Genomic DNA, 20,459 nt, shown 5'->3' on the forward strand with positions numbered 1-20,459 from the left:
GTAATAAATTTAAGAAAAAAAATGCAAGACCTCATCAAAAACTATAAAACATTGCTGCGATAAAGATGACTTAATAAGTGAAGAGATGTCAAGCTTCAAGATTGTCAAAATGTTACTTCTCCTCAAAGTAATCTATAAATTCAACACAATCCCAATCATAGTCCCAGCATAATTATAATCCTTTTTATATAAACTGACAAGCTCATTCTGAAATTAATAATGAAAACAAAGGTCCTAGAATAGACAAAACAATTTGGGAAAACAACAAAAGCTAGAGAATTTACATTAACTAAATTTGGGACTTACTCTAAAGCTATTCAGTGGTTCTCAGTTGGAGGCAATTTTGCACCTCAGGGGACATTTGGCAATGTCTAGATACATTTTTGGTTTTCACCATGGGTAGGATGCTACTGGGATCTAACAGGTAGAGGACAGGGATACTACTAAAATTCTATAATACACGAGACAGCCCCACAACAACCTGGCCCAAAATTTCAATAGTGCCAAAACTGGGAAACCCTAAACTACAGTAGTCAAGACAATGTGGTATTGACATCAGGATTTTCAAACAGATTAATGAAACAGAATACAGATTCCAGAAGATGACCCCCCTAGGTCAACTGTCTGACAAAGGCAACAAAGCAATTCAATGGAGAAAAAAGTGTTTTCAACAAAAGGTTCTAGAACAAGATAGCCATAAGTAAAAAACTGAACTGTGATTCCCACCTCACACCATACATGTCATTAGTTCATGATGGGTCATATACCTAAATAAAAGCTAAAATGATAAATTCTAGAAGACAACATATCTTCACAACCTAGCAAAAGTACTATCTGTGAAAAGACTTAAAAGCAAAATATATAATAGAACTAAAAGATCTCTACAACTCAATAAAAACTCAACCCAATTTAAAATATGGACAAAAAACTTCAACAGACATTTCACAAAAGACAACACACAAATGGCTAACAAGCACACGAAAAAAGTAGTCAATACCAATATTCATCACAGAAATACAAAAGTAAAACCAGAAAGAGAAATACAAATTAATTCCACAAACTACATACCCATTAGGAGGACTAAAATTTACAAGTCTGAAAACAAACAACTGTTGGTGAAAATATGAAATGACCCAAACTCTCACATATTGCTAGTGGGTAGGAAAATGTTACAAAAGATCTAGCAATTTCTCATAAAGTTAAGCATACACTTAGCCTATGACCCAGTAATTCTACTCCTAGGTATTTACCCAAGAGAAATAAAAACATACCTCTACAAAAGGCCTCATGTAAGAATGTTCTGCTTTATTCATAATAGCGAAAATGTCTGTCAACAAGTGACACACTGTGGTATATTCATACAACAGACTACTACTCAGCAATAAAAAAACTGATACCTGCAACAACCTAGAATAATCTCAAATATTATGTAAAACAAGCCAGCATAAAGAGTATGTACTGTATGATAGCATGTATATCCAATCGCAGAGCAGGCAAAAGTAATCTATGGTTTAAAGGAAAAGAACAGCAGATGCCTTGGAAGGGCAGGGGGCAGGGGGGGTTGCAGGGAGAAGACATGAGTGAGGAACATGGGAATCAAGTGGAAAGGTTCACTATGGACATTTCTGGGATGACAGAAATGTCCAATATCTTGAGTGAGGAATCTTACATGATATAAACATTTATCAAAATAAGCAGTTTTGTGCATTATGTAACTTTATTTAAAAAAACTATTTAAAAAAAATCTAGTAGGGGTGGTGAGTAGATAGTGGTAATATTGAAATAATAGAAGAATTGTTGAACCTGAGTGACACACACATGGGGGTTCCCTATACTATTTTTGAAATTTTCCATAATTAAAGGTATTTAAAAAATAATTTCTCTTGGGCTTCCCTGGTGGCGCAGCGGTTGAGAGTCCGCCTGCCGATGCAGGGGACGCGGGTTCATGCCCCAGTCCGGGAAGATCCCATATGCCGCGGAGCGGCTGGGCCTGTGAGCCACGGCCGCTGAGCCTGCGCGTCCGGAGCCTGTGCTCTGCAACGGGAGAGGCCACAACAGTGAGAGGCCCGCGTACCACAAAAAAAATAATAATAATAATTTCTCTTAATTCTCCCTCAGTGGAGGAAGAGAATTGGTAATCACTGTCCATGACATAAACTACAATCTCTTACTAAGGCATGCTCTAAATTTTCTTTTTTATGCTGAATATATACAGCATATATATACTCCTTTACACTTTCTTTAATCTTATTCATCATAGTTACAGCTCACCTTGAAATGTGTTCATATTTTCCATATTTGATTTATTTACTACTACCTGTAGGGAGAAAACACTCCTTTTGCCCCTACTACCTGATAGCAATATACTACCTACTTTGAATACATTACCCAACTTAAATCCCAAAGTTGAATTTAGCATCTAGAATTTTAATCTTATTTACTTATTAATTACCTCTCTCTCATGAAAATTCATGTTCAATGGCAAACAAGGATCTTATCCTATTCACTACTTCTTCAGACATGGCACATAAAGGATACCCAGTGAATATGTGTAAATCAAAGCATTAAGGAATATAATATCAGAGCTCACAAATACACAGTTTAGCTCTCTTTTTGATAGTACAAATCACTTCCCACTCCAGTTATATCCAGCTTGTTTTGCCTTTTATTGGCATTTATATCAACTGCTATGTCTTTGTTTCAAGTGGAATAGAATATCTGTTTCAGAACTTCACATTTCCTCTATCCAAAAATACAATCATAAAATATTTAAACACAGTTGATTTAATGTATATATATTACACTATATTAAATGTGATTTTTTTCTGCTCTTATTCATATGGATAAAGAAAAAAATCATAATATTTTGAGAGTCTCAAATTCTGCTAACATCGCAATTAAAGCTGAAAAACCCTAGCAAATATTGAGAATTGAGAGTTCCTTACATAGGGATAAAATGCAGCTAAGAATAGATTTTTTTTTTTTAAGAATAGATTTTTAACAAAAACAATGATCAAATTTACTTGAAAAGCATTTACCTAACAAAGAGAGCATCTATATAAGCCTAAAATCAAATTGTTAGTTCCCTTCAGTGAAATACAGGAAATCTAGGTTTGTTCTCAGAGTATGTGTTTCAGTAAACATTTGGAGCATGGTTTATGAGCAAAACTATCAATATCTTAAATTAGGATTAGTTTCACCTCAATTTTGAATTTTTTTTCATTCTTTTTTTTCATTCTCAAATATCCTCAAAACATCCATAAAGTTAAAAAAAGAAGAGGGGAAGGACAAACATTATTAGTGGTATCATAAAAAACAAAAACTGAGTAAACTAACTACTAATGACATCAAGTTAGTTTTTGAAACCAAGATTTTTCCTCATTAGTTACGCAAAATACTACCCAAGAAGTTGGTAGTTGCAATTTTTCTCTGACCAAAAAAATCTGAAAAACTATTTTTGAACATTCTAAGGGAGAAAGCAAGAGAGAAGTAAACATCAGGAGAAACAGAAATAAAATCACTCACAAAGAATGACATTACACATACAAAATTTTATTATTTAAAAAACAGATCACAAGTATCTTACAAATATTGTTCGCCATAGATTCCAATCCAAGTTCTTCCAGATGTCATTTTATGTTCATAGATTATATACAACTTTAAAAGCATTTACTTTAAATGTACCAAATGCAGCAAAAGACTTAAAAATAGAAGTTTTAAAGCAAATACTCATTTAGAGACACCAGCAAATAGATCTGACCTTTTCAAGTGGCTTTCCCAAAGAGTTTCCAATCAGTTTCCAGTCATTCAAGACTTCTTCAATTTTGGAAATAAACCTAGGAAAGAGGAAAAAACTTTCTAAATATGTAACCACATTTTTTCCTATTGTTATATAATTCCTTTAAAAGTTTTTTTTTTAATATTTTAACACGTTCAACAAAGAAGGCTCAGTAAGTTTAGTATTGTTAGCCTAATTTATGGATGTGAAATAAAAATGAAAATAATCTTTAGCCCAAGAATTCTTAGATTGAGGGACTTCCCTGGTGGCCCAGTGGTTAAGAATCTGCCGGCCAATGCAGGGGTCACGGGTTCGATCCCTTTTCCAGTAAGATCCCACATGCCGCGGAGTAACTAAGCCCATGTGCCACAACTACTGAGTCTGCACTCTACAGCCCGTGTGCCACAACTACTGAAGCCCGCGCACCTAGAGCCCGTGCTCTGCGACAAGAGAAGCCACCACACTGAGAAGCCTGCGCACTCCAAGGAAGAGTAGCCCCCGCTCTCCGCAACTAGAGAAAGCCCGTGTGCAGCAACAAACACCCAACGCCACCAAAAATAAATAAATTTGAAAAAATAATAAATTCCCTTGATAATACGTGGATTTAAAGTTTCTGTTAAAAAAAGAATCAAAACAATGCAAGGTTGTTTAGATTTCTTAGACTGATTTTTTTTTAAGTCTACTGCCAATCCAACAAAGCCTGTTCTGCCTTCTATAAAATATAAGAGTAAATCCCTCCATATTGAAATGAATATAATAAATTTGAGACAGGAAAACTGACAGACTAAAATGATACTAGTAAAGATAATTATGAAGCCAATGATTTCTTCACTACCCTCCAAATAACTGATCTATTTAAATTAACTTTTCCTTTAAAGATACTTATGAATTCCCTGATTTGCCTCCCCCTCCCCCAAAAAATATTATTTGGGAACTTTCCCATTAAAACAAAACAAGTTTTAAGGGACAGCTGGCAAGAAACTGAAAGTAGATTTGTCAGCTTTAAGGAATAATCAACAGATTTTTAAACTATTCACTGTCTGATCTTTAATTCTAATGATCAAGCAGACCTATTAAAGAGAATGAACGCTGACTAGCAACATGCTCAATTTCAGCAAATGAACACCGTCACATCTCAGTAGCAGTGTTCAATACATATTAAAGGACACTGTCAGAAGACCTGTTATTACTCTAATAAGCTGCCTTCTTACACTGTATATGTATGATGCAATCTAACAGCAACACGGCTCTCCTAAAACACTTACATAGTATTGCTAGAGTGCTAGAGTACTAGAGTTAATTCTAGTCAAAATATATTCAAAAGTAACAGGTTTTTCCTGTCAGTGACATTATAAATTATTTATTTACATTCTTGGTGTAACGGTAGTAATGGGAGTTTTTATGATTCAACTGAACCTTCTAATTACCTCCTCTTTAAAATTTAAAAAAAGATATTAATTAATACAATATTTTGAGGGGGTTAAAATAGCAATTATCAGTTTTTATGAACAGTGCTCTAGAAATAAGTAAACACGTTTGCAAAAAAAGAACTAAAAAATTTAAATGTAGGCATACGTGAGCAAAAATCTGTATGTGAGATACACATTACATTTATAAAGGTAAAAAACTAGAAACTGCCTTAAAGTCCAACTGCAGCAACCAGCTGTAAATTAATGGTACATCCATTCAAAGGACTAATATGCACCCATTAAAAATCATGTTTTGAAGCCCATCTGAGGAAATAAGAAAATGTCCATATGTTAGATGAAAAAATGGAAGCTATAGAAATAAATACTGGGACTTCCCCAGTGGCGCAGTGGTTAAGAATCTGCCTGCCAATACAGGAGACACAGGTTCAAACCCTGGTCCAGGAAGATCCCACATGCTGCAGAGCAACTAAGCCCGTGTGCCACAACTACTAGGCCCACGTGCCACAACTACTGAAGCCTGCATGCCTGGAATCCGTTGCCCGCAACAAAAGAAGCCACCGCACAGAGAAGCCCGCAGACCACGACAAACAGTAGCCCCTGCTCGCCACAACTAGAGAAAGCCCACGCATAGCAACGAAGACCCAACACAGCCAAAAATAAATAAATAAATAAATTTTAAAAAATGATTTTAGAAATATTAATACAGTTTAACACAAAAAGTTTACAACACACAGATTACAAGGAATTTTCTCAAAATATTAACCGTAGCTATCTCCTGCTGGTAGAATTACAGATGATTTTTCTTTCTTTTTTATTTTATAATGATGTATTATAATAAAAATAATTTAAAGTAATACAGCTTTCATGGTAAAAGAAGGAACATCTTAAAATATTCATTGTATGAAACCTATCAGTACTAAAACAAACCAAAATTGGACTCTATCCTGTAAGTATTGATATTTGATTAGAAAAATGTAATAACTTTATCCCTGAAAGCTCTCCAGATCTCACCTGAAGAGTCACTTCCTCTTACTTCTCATTCTGTATTAGGTTTTTTTGTTATATGCTCTTAAAAGACCAGGTTTCTTTCTCTTCTCAGTATTTCAATTGTAATTACAGGCTCTTGTACTATTATTTGATTCATGTCTATCTATTCCATTAGTCTGTACGTTCAGCAAGAGCAGGAACCATATGCTTTCACTGACCACCACATCCCTAATGCCCTGCACTGTGCTTGACACATGGGTACTCAGTATTTTTTCAATTGACAAGGGATAAAAAGAGTTATTGGCTTCTCTCAATAAACTGTCCATATGGCTCATAACATACTGACAAGAAATTTCAAACATTAAACTCAAGGTTTAAAAGCCTCCAAAGTCTTAACATTTTCCCACAAACTGTAAAACACTGGTTTTACTCTAGAAACAAGAGCTTAAAAGTCAAAACTCAAAGTTCCTACTTTGTGGTAGTTTTCAAAGCTGTGTTAACAATTACTTCCAAATAAGGAGCTAAAGGATCTAACAGTCCACTTCAGGATACTTTAAATATTTAGCTAGTGGAAAGTGATCATTTTTCTATTAAATACTCTTGTTTCCTCTTGTTTCCTCATCCCACTCTCCAAGATTCAAATTACATTTTCTAACTACCTTTAAGACATTATTATTTCAAATTCAACAGGTCTAAAACTGGATTCTTCTCACTTTGCCACTTTCGTATCTTCATTCTCTCAGGCAAGAAACTGCATTTCCATGTTTGATTTTTTTTTTCTACTTGTACATTTCATCAAGCCTATCATCGACTTCTTTGAAATGTCTAACAATCTTCCCTCCTAGCCTCTCTCTCCAGTCTCCAAATCAACAACCTAATCAAAGTAACTTCATTTTACCTCATCTCCTCAAACCACTCTCATATCACTTTGCCACTTTAAAATCAAGGGTCCCTCACTACTGCTCTTTAATGTTCTAAAGTGTGGTCTCCTGATCAGCAGTAGCAGCAGCATCACCTGGGAGCTTGTTAGAAATGCAAATTTTTAAATCTCAGGCATACAGAATCATCAACTATTATTCTGACGCACACTGAAGTTTGAGAATCACTGGTCTTAAAGCACCAAATTTAGATTCCTTTACTTAGCTTTGGAAGCTATCTATAACCTGGTCCTATCCTCCTTAATAATCTTGTTTACTTCCCTTCAACAAACAGCCTTCACTCCAGTAAAGACATTTCATTAAATCCCAAAGGTTTTCACCTGTCTCTGTTCACATCAGGACCTTCTTGTATTTAACCAATTACTTTCCACTTTCCAGGCCCAGCACATTTCCTCTTTTCTATGAAAATACCTCCAACAATTATAATCCACAGCAATAGCATCCTTAAAGTAATTTAACTATTTGCTGTTTTGTTTTTTTAACACATGGCTCAAGAGTTTTGTTTTGGCTTTGTTCTTCTCTGTTAGTATAGTTCTGAACACACAGTACCTGCTCAATAAAGCCTTGCCACTGTGCTTGTGTCTTACGGACTTTTTGGGGGGGCGGGGGAAGGGACCACAGGTCAAACAAGTATCCCAGCAGGGATCTCTTCTATGCCGTTTAATGACATGACATTCACATCCAGATGGATTTCCTCTCCCAACCAGAAAGACTATAAAATGTTCCAACAAGCTCACTACTGACCTCAACACTCAGAAAACCTGAAGGGCCTCTGGGACATCAAACTGATAACACCTGGATCCAAGCTATCACTCCTCCCCAAACTTGGCCTTCGACTAATTCCAGCGATCCTACAGTTTCACGTAGCTGTTTCAACTGGGAGTGTGATGGCACCGGAAGCCTGGGCACATTACCCACTGAAATGGAACAACTTGAATCAAAGCGTTCCCAAGCCAGACGCGGACTATTTCAAAAGGTTATTCTAAAAGACAAGATGAGGCTGGTGGGAGTGGCAGACGGACAACCACCAGGACTCTGAAGAAAGGCCTCCTCCTGAAAAGGACGTACACGGCAAGAAAAAAAAGAAAGAATGAAAAAAGCACCTACGAAGTTTATTGCTCACTATAACAAAATGACGTACACGGAAAGGAACGCAGGAACGGAAGCGGTAGCCTGGGAACTGTTTCTGCGGGCGGGCAGCAACGAGAGAACCAAAGGTCTAAGGAGAGTGGCCGGAGAGCGGAGAAAACTAAACTCCTCCGGGGTTTGGCTGATGTGGGCGGGCCGGGGCTGGTCAGACGCGAGACGCAGAAGAGGCTTGCGGCCGACCACAGCAGGGAGGAGGCGGAGACCCAGACACCCACGGGTCTTACTTTTCCCGCAGAAGTGGCGTCTGGGTTGGGGGAGTCTATGCTGGGGGAGTAGCGGGGGGAGACGCTGGGTCCCAAAGTGCTGGCAACCAATGATAACGACTCACTCACCTTTCCCATTCCGAGGCAGTGGTGAAGTCCGTGATCTCAAATACCTCCGACTCGGGCTGCGGGAAGTGAAAGGAAAGAAAGAGATTGAGCTCCGGGGCGCTGACACGGAGGAGCAAACTTATACAGAGATAGGGATACGGAGGGAGTAAACACCTCACCTCACTGTCGGCCGCCATCTTGAAGAGCGCCGAGGCGGGCGCTAGGGCTGCCGGGAAGAAGAGCAGGAGGGCGGGGGGGGGGCCGCGGGGAGGAGAGCCGAGAACTGGCGGAGGCGGGGAGGGGAAGGGCGGGGCCTCCGCGCAGCCCCGCCCTCGGAGTCCCGCTAGGAAAAATCTCAGGCTGAAATCATTTGATTTTTCTTTTTTAATGTTTTTTGTTCCTCAGGAGGAAGAATTTACTCTGCCCTCAAGTCCCCGTTCTTTGGCTGATTTAATACAACTTAAAATTTTCCTGTAGAGCAATGAATTCAGGAAGGGAACAGAAGCAAAGAGGTAAGACAAGGCCCTAGACTCATGTGGGTATACCAGTGTATTAAAAAACCTAAAACACATCGCTTGTGTTTCTGTTTTTCTTTTCACCTCTGTTGATTGATTGCAAGGCACTGAGCTAGATGCCATAATAACCACCCTCCCTTACCCCTACCCCTCAGAGAGTTTAGTTTGGGTAAGTCATCAAATAAAATCATTATGCTATTTATCTGGTTTCTGAGAAGAGCAACATGCTGTGCAATGAACACAACACTTTTTAAGTCATTGAGGAACAGAAGGAGTGCCAGCTAGCAGTTAGTAATTATATCTCATACATTCTGAAATATTTACAGAGGAAATCATACCATGTCCAGGATTTGTTTCAAAATAAGGGGAGGGAGGAGTGGATAGAGCTAGAAATAAAACAAGATTAGTCATGAGTGGATTATTGTTTAAGCCACTGATGGTTACCTGGGTATTTATACTATTCCCTACTTCTGTTAGGCCTGAAATTTTTCGTAATTAAAAGCTTTTTAAAAGTTTTTTAAAGGGCTTCCCTGGTGGTGCAGTGGTTAAGAATCCGCCTGCCAATGCAGGGGACACGGGTTTGATCCCTGGTCCAGGAAGATCCCACGTGCCATGGAGCAACTAAGCCCATGCGCCACAACTACTGAGCCTGCACTCTAGAGCCCACAAGCCACAAGTACTGAGCCCATGTGCCACAACTACTGAAGCCCGCAGTCCTAGAGCCCATGCACTTCAAGAAGAGAAGCCACCCCAATGAGAAGCCCATGCACCTCAACAAAGAGTATCCCCCGCTCGCCACAACTAGGGAAAGCCCGTGCAAGGCAATGAAGACCCAATGCAGCAAAAAATAAATAAATTTAAAAAATGAAGTTTTTTAAAGTTTTTTAAAAATTAAATCTCATTTATTGATTTTCTGCAACTCACAAGAAGGGATTCGTGGGTAGAGGACTCAGAAATACAGCTTTAGCAATTAAAATTTTTAATCTTAAGAGTAAGATATCAAAAATTTAGTGATGTAGATGATGCAGATGAGTTAACTTAGGTCAGAAGAATTTGATAATTATTGCCAGTGCCAAGACTTGAATCCCTGTCTCTTAATATTCTTTCTAGTTTCTGTTCACTACACTAGTGGGAGTTGGGGGTTACTACTGCAGCAATCTTTCCCAAGAGGTCTGAACTTCCACCTTCATTCATTTATAAGCATTTATTAAATACCTACTATAAGCCAACCATTATGGTAGACGGCAGGGAAATGAAGACATATGGCAGATACAATCCCTGATTTCAAGGAACTCAAGATCAAGTAGGGAAACTGGAAAATACTGCACAAACAAAAAGAGGAGATGCTACATGTGTCAGTATCACTGTTAGCAACGTGGAGGTCATTGGTGACCTTGACAAGAAGAATCTTGGGGGCCAGCTGAAGGATAAGGTGGAGGCAGCCAGGTTGGGGGCAGGGAAGACCTTTAAGGACAGAGAATAGCATATCCAGAGGCTTAAAGGTAGGAAAGTCTGATCTGTCTAGTGAACTGAAAAAGGACACTTAGAGCACAGTGGTTGCAATGAAGTTGAAGAGGTAGGCATGCGCCAGACCATATAGGGCCTTCTGTATGGCCCTTATGTGTAGCACAATGGACCTCACTAAAATGTTTTAAGCAAGAGAGTATTGTGATCCAATTTACATTTTGCAAAAATCTGGATGCTACAGGAATGGATTGGGGAGGGGGACAAAAGAAGAAATAGGAACAGCTCGTGACTATTAAAGCATCCAAAGAGAGATGGTGTGGAGGCTTTGACTAGGGGGGTCAGCAGACAAGGTAAACTGATTTGATATGTATTTTGGAGAAACAATAGACAGGACTTGATGGATTAAATGCAGGGATAAGGGAAAGGTAGGAATCAAAGATATTTTGCAAGATTCTGGCCTAAGCAACTGTGTGAGGATGATGCCATTTTCTGAGATGAAGATGGGAAGGAGCAAGAAAATTAGAGTTTGGTTTGGGAAGCGTTAAGTTTGACATGCTTGTAAGATATTCAAGGGGAGTTGTAAAGGAGAACATTGGGTGTAAGAATAGAACTCAGAGGCAAGATCTGGGGTAAAGATATGCACTTGGGCGTATTTTAAATCACAAGAACAGATGAGAAGACTTAAGAGAATATAGAAAGAAGAAGAGGAGCCTCATAAAAAGCTTGAAGAAATTTTGTATTTAGAGAATGGATAAAGGAAAGTATATAGTGAGAGAGGAAAGGAGTGGGTAGAGAAATAGGAAAACAAGGAAAGAGTAATGGCATAGAACTCTAGAAAGGAGAATGTTTCAGTATGGTAAATATTGACTGCTGCTAGGACTTCTCTGGTGGTCCAGTGCTTAAGACTCTGTGCTCCCCATGCAGGGGTCCCAGGTTCGATCCCTGGTCAGGGAACTAGATCCTGCATGCTGCAACTAAGAGCTCACATGCTGCAACTAAAGACCAGGCACAGCCAAATAAATAGATAAGTAAATATTTTTTTTAAATATATTGATTGCTGTTGATAAAGCAGGTGAAAGAGGAATATAAGGTCAAGGGTGATTGTTGGTGTTGTTTCTTGGGTTTTGTGTGTCTTTAAGGTAGAGGATAGTGGCTATGTTTGTATGCTAATTCGAATAATCTAGGAGCATGAGAGAGAGATTGATGATGGAGGGGAGATGCAAGACTGAATTTCTTGATAAGGTGAGAGGCAGGAATTCCACAGAGCTGGCAGTCACACAACCCCAGGGGGCAGCATTCACATGGCATGCTGAAGTCTTGCTTCAGGAGGTGCCACCCACAGAAAGCACCTTGTGGACAGCGCTCCCTGGAGTTGTGGAGCAAGGTGGTACCAGGAATTCGGAGCACATGTAGCAGGAGGGAAAGAAGGATATGTTGTGAGGTTGGCTTTTCTTGAGAATGGAAAGAAGGGAGGAAAAAGCTGGAGACAGACATAGACATTGGGACAGTGGTACATATGAAAGGAAAAGAGCTGTTCACGTAAAACTTTTTAAGGTTCTCTCCAAGTGAAATAAGTTTGTAGGTTTTAAGGTCAAACAAATCCAGGTTCAGCCATTTACTAACAATATGACTTTGGGCAAATTACACAACTCCTCTAAACCTCAGTTTCTTCATTAGTAAAATAGGATTTGTAATACTTCTTTACCACATAGGACTGTGGCAAAGTTTAAGTTCTCTGTACATATGTAGAATGGTTAGCACAATGTCCTGTAGTAGGTGATCAATTATGATAGTAGCAATTATAATGAATGCTTTATATAATGAAAGCCATAAAGTGCTATTCACATGTAAGGCACTACTCTTTTACCCTGCTTGCTTAACCATGAAGAAGTTTCTGTACATACCAAAATCAGAAACTAAAAAAGCCACAAACACTTTGCTACATGAGGTTAAATTTCAGAAACTGTATGAAACAGCCTGATCAAGTTGCTAGGTAAAGTTTTCTTCCAAGATATTTTTGGTTCCTTGTCTCCTCCCTGGAGAAACTTTTAAAGTAAGTTATTTGTTAAAGTGAAGTGTGAAGCCAGGATGCTAATAATGTAAAGTACTCTGGAGAGACACGCTTTTATTAGATTTTCACTGGTTCACGAAGCAGAAAAGATTTTGTTTCTTCAGTATTAAGAGCTATTTTGCTACAAGTCCAAAGGCAAGGGCTTTTCCATGCAAGTGTACTCCCTCTCTGGTTTAACTTTCACTTATTTCAAGGTGTTACCAATAATGGCCACGGGGAGAATTTTGACGCATAGGCAATTTAAGAGATTAGAAGCCTGGAAAAGTTACCCTAGGCTTAGTCCCCAGAGGAATGTAGGGGCATCACCATTTAATTAGGTCTTAGTGAGAGAGCACACATTGTGAGAGAAGCAACAGCTGTGGGATTACACCATCCTCACCTGCCTTGATGCCCTCAGTGCAAAGAGAATCAGGAATTTTCTACAACACAGCTGTGAGACCAGTTGCAATAGAAGGTACAGCTGGAAGAGGAAGACACAATATGAGAACAAAATATGAGAAATTCTCTAAATCAAAGTTATGAAAATTATCAGCATTTATTCATTCATTAATTCAATAATATTTATCAAGTAGCCACTGTCATGGCATGTCATGGTCAATTGTACGGAGTGATTCAAAGAATAATAATCCCTGCCCTCAAGGTGTCCACAGTCTGAGATAAGACATGAAGAACTATAATATGATTTAGAAAGGGATGCATGATGATTATCCAACTTCTTAAAGCTCTTTGTAAAATTAGTAGTGGGGAAATAATCAAGTGACCTTTCTGAACACACACACGCAATATCATATATCCTAAATAAGTAGTCCACTATTTCTTGAACTAGAAAGAGGTACACTCACCAAGGCAGGAATCTCCAGAGAATTTCAAGAGAAGTGATTTAAACCTTCCTTCACTTACCATTCATTCACTCCATTCTTCATTCAATAAACACCTGTTAAAAGCAGCTGTTAGGTGCCTGGTGCTGTTTTAGAAAATGGGAAACGATAACTTAAAAACAAGGTGCCTGCCTTTAGGAAGTTTCAAGTATAAATTAATTGAAGTCCTTCTAGATGATAATAATAAGTCAAGAACAGCTAGTTCTAATTCCTAAAGTTGTAACTTAACTTCTCACCTGGTAGATCCAGCAAGGACACTACCTGTTGCCAGGTTGATTTAGTTTGCCCAAGTTAATGTTTTTCTATTTAAAATATTTTAAGGTTAATGTATTTTTGAACTCAGAATGTGGAAAACAAAAGAATTAATTAAAAAGAATCATAAGAGGGCTTCCCTGGTGGCGCAGTGGTTGAGAGTCTGCCCGCCGATGCATGGACACGGGTTCTTGCCCCGGTCCGGGAAGATCCCACATGCCGCGGAGCGGCTGGGCCCGTGAGCCATGGCCGCTGAGCCTGCGCGTCCGGAGCCTGTGCTCCGCAACGGGAGAGGCCACAACAGTGAGAGGCCCGCGTACCACAAAAAAAAAAAAAAAAAAAAAAGAATCATAAGAATTATGTACAAGTTTACAGAATAAGCATATTCTTCTACGGGTGTTGGGTATATATGGACAATTACCATATTTTACACAGGCATATTCTTATTTACTCTCCAATCTTTCCTCGTGAGGGATAAGAACTATTCTAGCCACAGATGATGAATAAATGCAAAATATTAGTAAGTCCCACTAACTACATTTACATTAATAATATCTCCAAATGTGTGCTTATCTGCTCTTCAGATCCGCTCCTCAAATCCCTTTCACCGTCCACTTCAGTCTAGTTTATAATGAGACTAGATGGACTAATTTCCATCTCAACTGCTTCTGCAGTTTTGCTGCAGTGAATCTTATATCTTCCATTTATCCCTGCTCTTTGCTTTTGCCCATCTATATACTGCAATATACTTCCAAGTAAGAAATATTTAAATCACTACTTATCTCCAAAGGTAGAGCCTGGGAATTGTTTAATTTGTCTAAGCATTATACAAGTAATAGGAATGTCTTCTCATAGTAAAAGGGTCAAATTATATACATAAAACAAATGGCCTCCTTGACCGTCCTCTCAATTCCCGTACCCCCAAGATAAAATCACTAATACCAGTTAAGTGTGAATAATTTCAGAAAAAATATGCTTTTACATAAATATTTGTAAATATAAAATATAGGGTTTTACCTTCTTTTGATCAATTTTTTGTACAAGTAAGAATGTCTAGTACTTAATGCATGCCAAACATTCTCACAATTACCCTATGAGGTAGATACTATTATTTTCATTCATCCTTACTTTACAGATGAGGAAACTGAAGCAGAAAGAGAACAGGTAACTTGCCCAAGTCACACACTTCCTAAGTGGTAGGGCTGGCTCCTGAGCATGTGCTCTGAACCTCTTCAAACTACCAGTATCATACTACGTGCGTTATTTGGCAACTCAGTTTTTTTTACTTAGCTATGTGTTGGAACCCATTTAGAAAGTTATATAAAGCTCTTTCCACCTTTTTCATACTGCTGCAAAGCATTCCAAAATTCAAAGTATGGATGTACTACTTTTTATTTACTTTTCTCCCATGACTTGACATGTAGACTATTTACTATTTAAAGCTATTAATAACATCCTTAGATGGGTGACAAGTGCATGGGGGCTCATTATACTACTACTTTGTAAACAAACATGTTTACTTTGCATGTTTGAAATTTTCCATGATAAAAGAGCTCCAAAAAAAAAAAAAAAAAACCTCGGGTAAAAATTCATTATACCTACATCTTTGTGAACATGTGTGAGAATTACTCTAGGGTGAATAGTGAGAAATGGAAATGCTGGGTTAAAGAGTACGTACATTTTAAAATGTAATAGATAGCACCAGATTGCAATGTCCAAAAAGAGCATTATTAATTTATATACCCAGTAAGAGTGTAAAAGAATAGTCATTTCCCCACACATTTAATATCAGGCATCTTTTAAAATTTTGCCAGCATGCTGAACAAAAAGTGGTTTGATCTGCATTTCCTTGATCCCTGGTGAGGTTAAACAATTTTACATGTGTTTGTTGGCCATTCATATCCTTCCCCTATAAAGAGTGATTTCAAATCTTTCACTTGTTTTTCAGCCCAGACTCTGTGTTTTTTATAAAATCTGTCCAGATGAAGCTGACATTAAACCATTTTTGTTGCCAAGGCTTTAAGGAATGTCATTTTTGGCTTCATCTCATAGAACTGGAGCTGTCCCTGCTCACATTCTCTTTCTGGGCTGTAAAACAAAACACCTTAGTTAACGAAAACACCACCACCCCCTGCATTCAGCATCACAGAAAACCCTGGTCTCTCTCTATCAAATTTCTCTAGACTATTACGCCCCTTGGACCTCAGTGATCTCCTTTGTCTCTCTTCTCCACCCACCAAGATGCCCAATTTATCTTCCTTCCTTTCCTTCACCAACCCCCCAACCCTCCACTCCCTCCACCACCTTTTAAGTGGAAAAGAAGAGATTTGGGAGAAAGTGTTCTTAGGAAAAGTGTGTTCCTTAAAAGCAGCAGCCCCCTTCATGGGCTTCCTGAAGAGGCTTCCACCTATTTCTACAACTGTGCTGCAGGGGACAAAGAGGTCATGCTTAACATGCAGAAGAGGTAGCTCACATCCAAACCACTGCTGCCTCAGCAGAAGAGCTCTTTTTAGAACTTTAAAATCCTTTAATCCTTTCCTACTCAATACATGGGGGTTGCCCAGATTTTTTCAATTATTCATTAATGCATTCTTATAGCTAACATTAGATTCAAAACTTTAACCGTTGTCCTTTTCAGGTCCCCCCCACCTTACAGCATCTCATTTGCTACTACTGCTCACTGAGATTCTTTCTCCTCCTCTCTACCTCACCAGAATGTAATAAAAACAAACAAACAAAAAACATAGCTCTACTGAGAACTTGAGTAAGCAAAGTGCCTATAGTAAGCAAAGTGCCACTACATAAAATTCTTCAGTTTTTTCGCTCTCCTGGGCATATATCCAGTTCGAGAAATAGTCACCAAGAACTTGCTATGGGTAAAACACATAAACACAATAGGAGAAACAAAGATAATTAAAACACATTCCTTGTCCTCTAGAAACTAGAATCTAATGGAGAGATAAAAATAACTCTAAAACAAGGCTGCCTCTGTCATAATAGAAGTACAAAATGACGGGAGAATAAAGTGGATTGGAGGAGTACATATTGGATCTGAGAGGCAAGAAGAACCTGGGAGTACAAAGGCCCTGAGGATATGGCTGAATGAGGGCAGGCTTTTGAACGTGGTGACCACCGGAGGGAGGCTTGATCCCAGTGTTATTTCTCATTTCTTGGTTGTTTTTTGTTTGTTTGTTTTTATTTATTTACTTACTTTTGGCTGCATTGGGTCTTTGTTGCTGTATGCGCGGCTTTCTCTAGTTGCAGCGAGCAGGGGCTTCTCTTTGTTGCGGTGCACAGGCTTCTCATTGCGGTGGCTTCTCTTGCTGTGGAGCACAGGCCCTAGGTGCGCGGGCTTCAGTAGTTGTGGCTTGTGGGCTCAGTAGTTGTGGCTCGCAGACTCAGTAGTTGTGGCACAGGGGCTTAGTTGCTCCGCGGCATGTGGGATCTTCCCGGACCAGGGCTCGAACCCGTGTGCCCTGCATTGGCAGGCGGATTCTTAACCACTGCGCCACCAGGGAAGTCCCTCATTCCTTGGTTTTTCTCATACAATGAAATTATTTTTCTTACTTTCTGTTTTGGATTCCCAAATTTTTAGAACCAGAGGTGGTTTCTGAAATCATATTACACAACACTTTCAATTTATAAATAGGAAAACTAAGCCCAAGTCACACAGCTAGATAACATTAAAGATGAGAGCTCAGTAATCCTGACTCCTCTTCTAGGGCTCCTTGCTGTCCCCAGAATCTTTGCTTATTGTTTTAATTTTTCTGCTCTTCTGTCTCAAAATATCAGTGTTTGATGTCACCTACAGGTGGGAACTCAAAAGGCATGTTTCAAAGATAACGGCATCCAGTAGCTGAATATGTGTGTGTGTGTGTGTGTGTGTGTGTGTGTGTAACACGAAGGATCATATTGTCAAATCAGACTCATGCAAATCTAAGATATCTTCCAGTATCAAGCTTTATGAATAATTTCAGGAATATAATCAATCAACAGGAACAGGCAAAGCAGGGAGAGGTCTGAGAAACTGAGGGTAGCTCCCAGGTCCTTTCTTCCCATGTAAGACATAAGCTCTCTGTAATGAAACATTTCCATTTTATGGGCATATAGCTGAATAGTTTTGTAACATTTTTCAGGAAGCCATGTTCCTTAAATTCATAGATTCACCATAAGCAATCCTAAATAAGTAGGGATATCGTGTAAAGAGCATTCCATGAACAAGGATGCTCCTCTTAGCAAATAACCATGTATCTTCCAAGGGGTTCAGTTATTGTCATGTTTACAATACTGGGTCATCTACTTTCTTTCTTTGTCTAAGAGTATGTAGACCTCTCCACTCCCAGTAATAGGAGAGAAATTGATGACAGGCCAGCTGTCTTAACTTCTTCCTGCTTAATACTTATTCAATAAATAGTAAATAGGCCTGGACTTACCTGGCAGTGCAGTGGTTGAGAATCCGCCTACCAATGCAGGGCACACGGGTTCGAGCCCTGGTCCGGGAAGATCCCACATGCCGCGGAGCAACTAAGCCCCTGTGCCACAACTACTGAGTCTGCGAGCCACAACTACTGAGCCCACAAGCCACAACTACTGAAGCCCGCGTGCCTAGGGCCCATGCTCTGCAACAGAGAAGCCACCACAGTGAGAAGCCTGCACACCACAATGAAGAGTAGCCCCCGCTCGCCACAACTAGAGAAAGACCCTGCACAGCAACGAAGACCCAATGCAGCCAAAAATAAATAAATGTATTTATTTAAAACAAAAAAAGGAAATAGGCCCCATACGTGTACATCTTCCCAAACACTACCAGATTCTCCATAGTGGGAAAGAGAAAAAAATAAGCCTGTAGTTTTTCCATATTTAACCATGATCAGAGGTGGCCAGTGGTGAGGAAATAGAAGTATTAGAAGTTTGGTTCTGAGCATCTTTAATCATAGCCTATAAAATTGTTATTCCAAATTGCTTTCTTTGTGCCAAAGAAGTAATAGAAACCTCACGCAAGCAGTCATTTCCCAAGGCCTTATATTTCACTCTGCCTTAGTTTTTACAAAAATATACTCATAAGAATGTCCTTCAACCAAAAGCACTCTTATAGTTATATTCTTTGCCTTCAAAGCTTCCACTCCCTGGGTTTACTTATGGTAAACCAAGCACCAGCTGCTTTTACATTCACCTCTGACTTCCACTGCTGCACCCTACAATCTTTTCTCTGTAGAACTATTGATACGATATTTTATAAAACCAAATCAGACCTTGTCACTCCCTTGAGGAAAATGCTCTGATGGTTTTATATTTCACTTGGAATAAATCAAACTCCTTACTATGTCTATGAGGTCCTTCAAGATCTGGCCCCTACATACCTCTCCAATCTCCATTCTAATACTTTCACCATCTTCCTTCTTTCTGTAACTTTAACATGTTATATTTATGTATACGTTAGGACATTTGTACCAGCTATTCCCACTGCCTAGAATGCTCTGCCACCCACTCTACAATGGGCTGGCTGCTTCTCTTCATTCAGGTAATAGATCAAATGTTTATCTGTAATGGAGACCTTCCATGAGCATACAATCTAATAAAACACTCTCTTACCCACAACTATCAGTCTCTGTCACTTTAATTTTCTTCATGGCATTTATAACCATTTGATGGTATAATACCTTGATTATTTATTCATTTATCCTACTATCTTGTTTATCTGGCGTTTCTCCAGTGCTTAGAATAAAGCTTTTCACAAAAAAAGACATTCAAGATATGATGTTGAATGAATGAATGAGTGGGCCCTCCTTTTCTTTCAGGTACACGTTCAGGTAATTTAACCTTACATCCATATATAGACGACTCTCAACTCTTTGGAAATTATACAACACACTTATAAGAAAGCCAGGTATCAAAGAACAAATCATCATCAGAGAAATTTAAACATATTTTGAAGTGAATGACAATAAAAATACAGCATATCAAAATTTGTGGGATACAGCAAAAGCAGTGCCTAGAGGGAAATGTATAGCCTTTTTTTCTTCTTTTTTTTTGTGAAAGCACGAAGTCCTAACCACTAGACCACTAGGGGGTTCCCAAAATGTATAGCCTTTATGATTACATTAGAAAAGAATAAAGGGTCCAAACCATTGACCTTCAAACGTGATCTTATGTCATCTATATGTAGATGACCCTGACATTTTTATCTCCTACCCAAAAAGCAGCCCCTGAACTGCAGACTTCTGCATCCAGCTGCCTTACTTATAACAATTTTTAGAAGATTAACAAACATCTCAAACTTAAGTAGGTCTAAAAAATAATTCTTGATTTTTTTGCCCCAAATGTTCCTCTCCCACTATCTACATCTTGATAAATGAGATCCCATTTTTACATTTGCTTAAGCCCCAAATTTAATAGTCTTCCTTGATCCCTTCCTATCCCAACAGGAGCTATTTTACCATTTCTAGAAGTGGATCCATCCTCCAATTCGTTTTCCATACATCAACCAGAATGACCTTCTGAAAAAAAAAGGAAAGCAGACCATGTCAGTTTCCTGTTTAAAACCCATCAATGGGGGCTTCCCTGGTGGCACAGTGGTTAAGAATCCGCCTGCCAATGCAGCGGACACGGGTTCGAGCCCTGGTCCGGGAAGATCCCACATGCCTCAGAGCAACTAAGCCCGGGTGCCACAACCACTGAGCCTG

The 20,459-nt window shown here is 38.9% G+C and overlaps 1 protein-coding gene across 3 annotated transcripts in view; it reads right to left on the reverse strand.

Annotated features, from left to right (window-relative positions):
• RAB3GAP1 (RAB3 GTPase activating protein catalytic subunit 1) overlaps positions 1-8,827 on the reverse strand; it is a 125,464-nt gene extending 116,637 nt beyond the window's left edge. For 2 of the 3 annotated variants that reach the window (XR_003793872.1, XM_029224789.1), the window contains exons 1-3: positions 8,773-8,812; positions 8,615-8,670; positions 3,761-3,836 (exon numbers count right to left, since the gene is read on the reverse strand). Coding sequence is in view for 2 of the 3 variants with exons in the window: in XM_029224789.1 (XP_029080622.1) it covers positions 3,761-3,836; positions 8,615-8,670; positions 8,773-8,790 (150 nt within the window). In the remaining variant the exon portion in view is untranslated. Of the gene's footprint in view, positions 1-3,760; positions 3,837-8,614; positions 8,671-8,772 lie in introns of all 3 variants that reach the window. The other variant, XM_029224788.1, reaches the window with a different exon arrangement.
• Positions 8,828-20,459: the final 11,632 nt, after the last annotated feature.

This window comes from Monodon monoceros, unplaced genomic scaffold (assembly GCF_005190385.1).
Source record: "Monodon monoceros isolate NGI ecotype Baffin Bay Population unplaced genomic scaffold, NGI_Narwhal_1 Super_Scaffold_16, whole genome shotgun sequence".
NCBI classification, from domain to species: Eukaryota; Metazoa; Chordata; class Mammalia; order Artiodactyla; family Monodontidae; genus Monodon; species Monodon monoceros.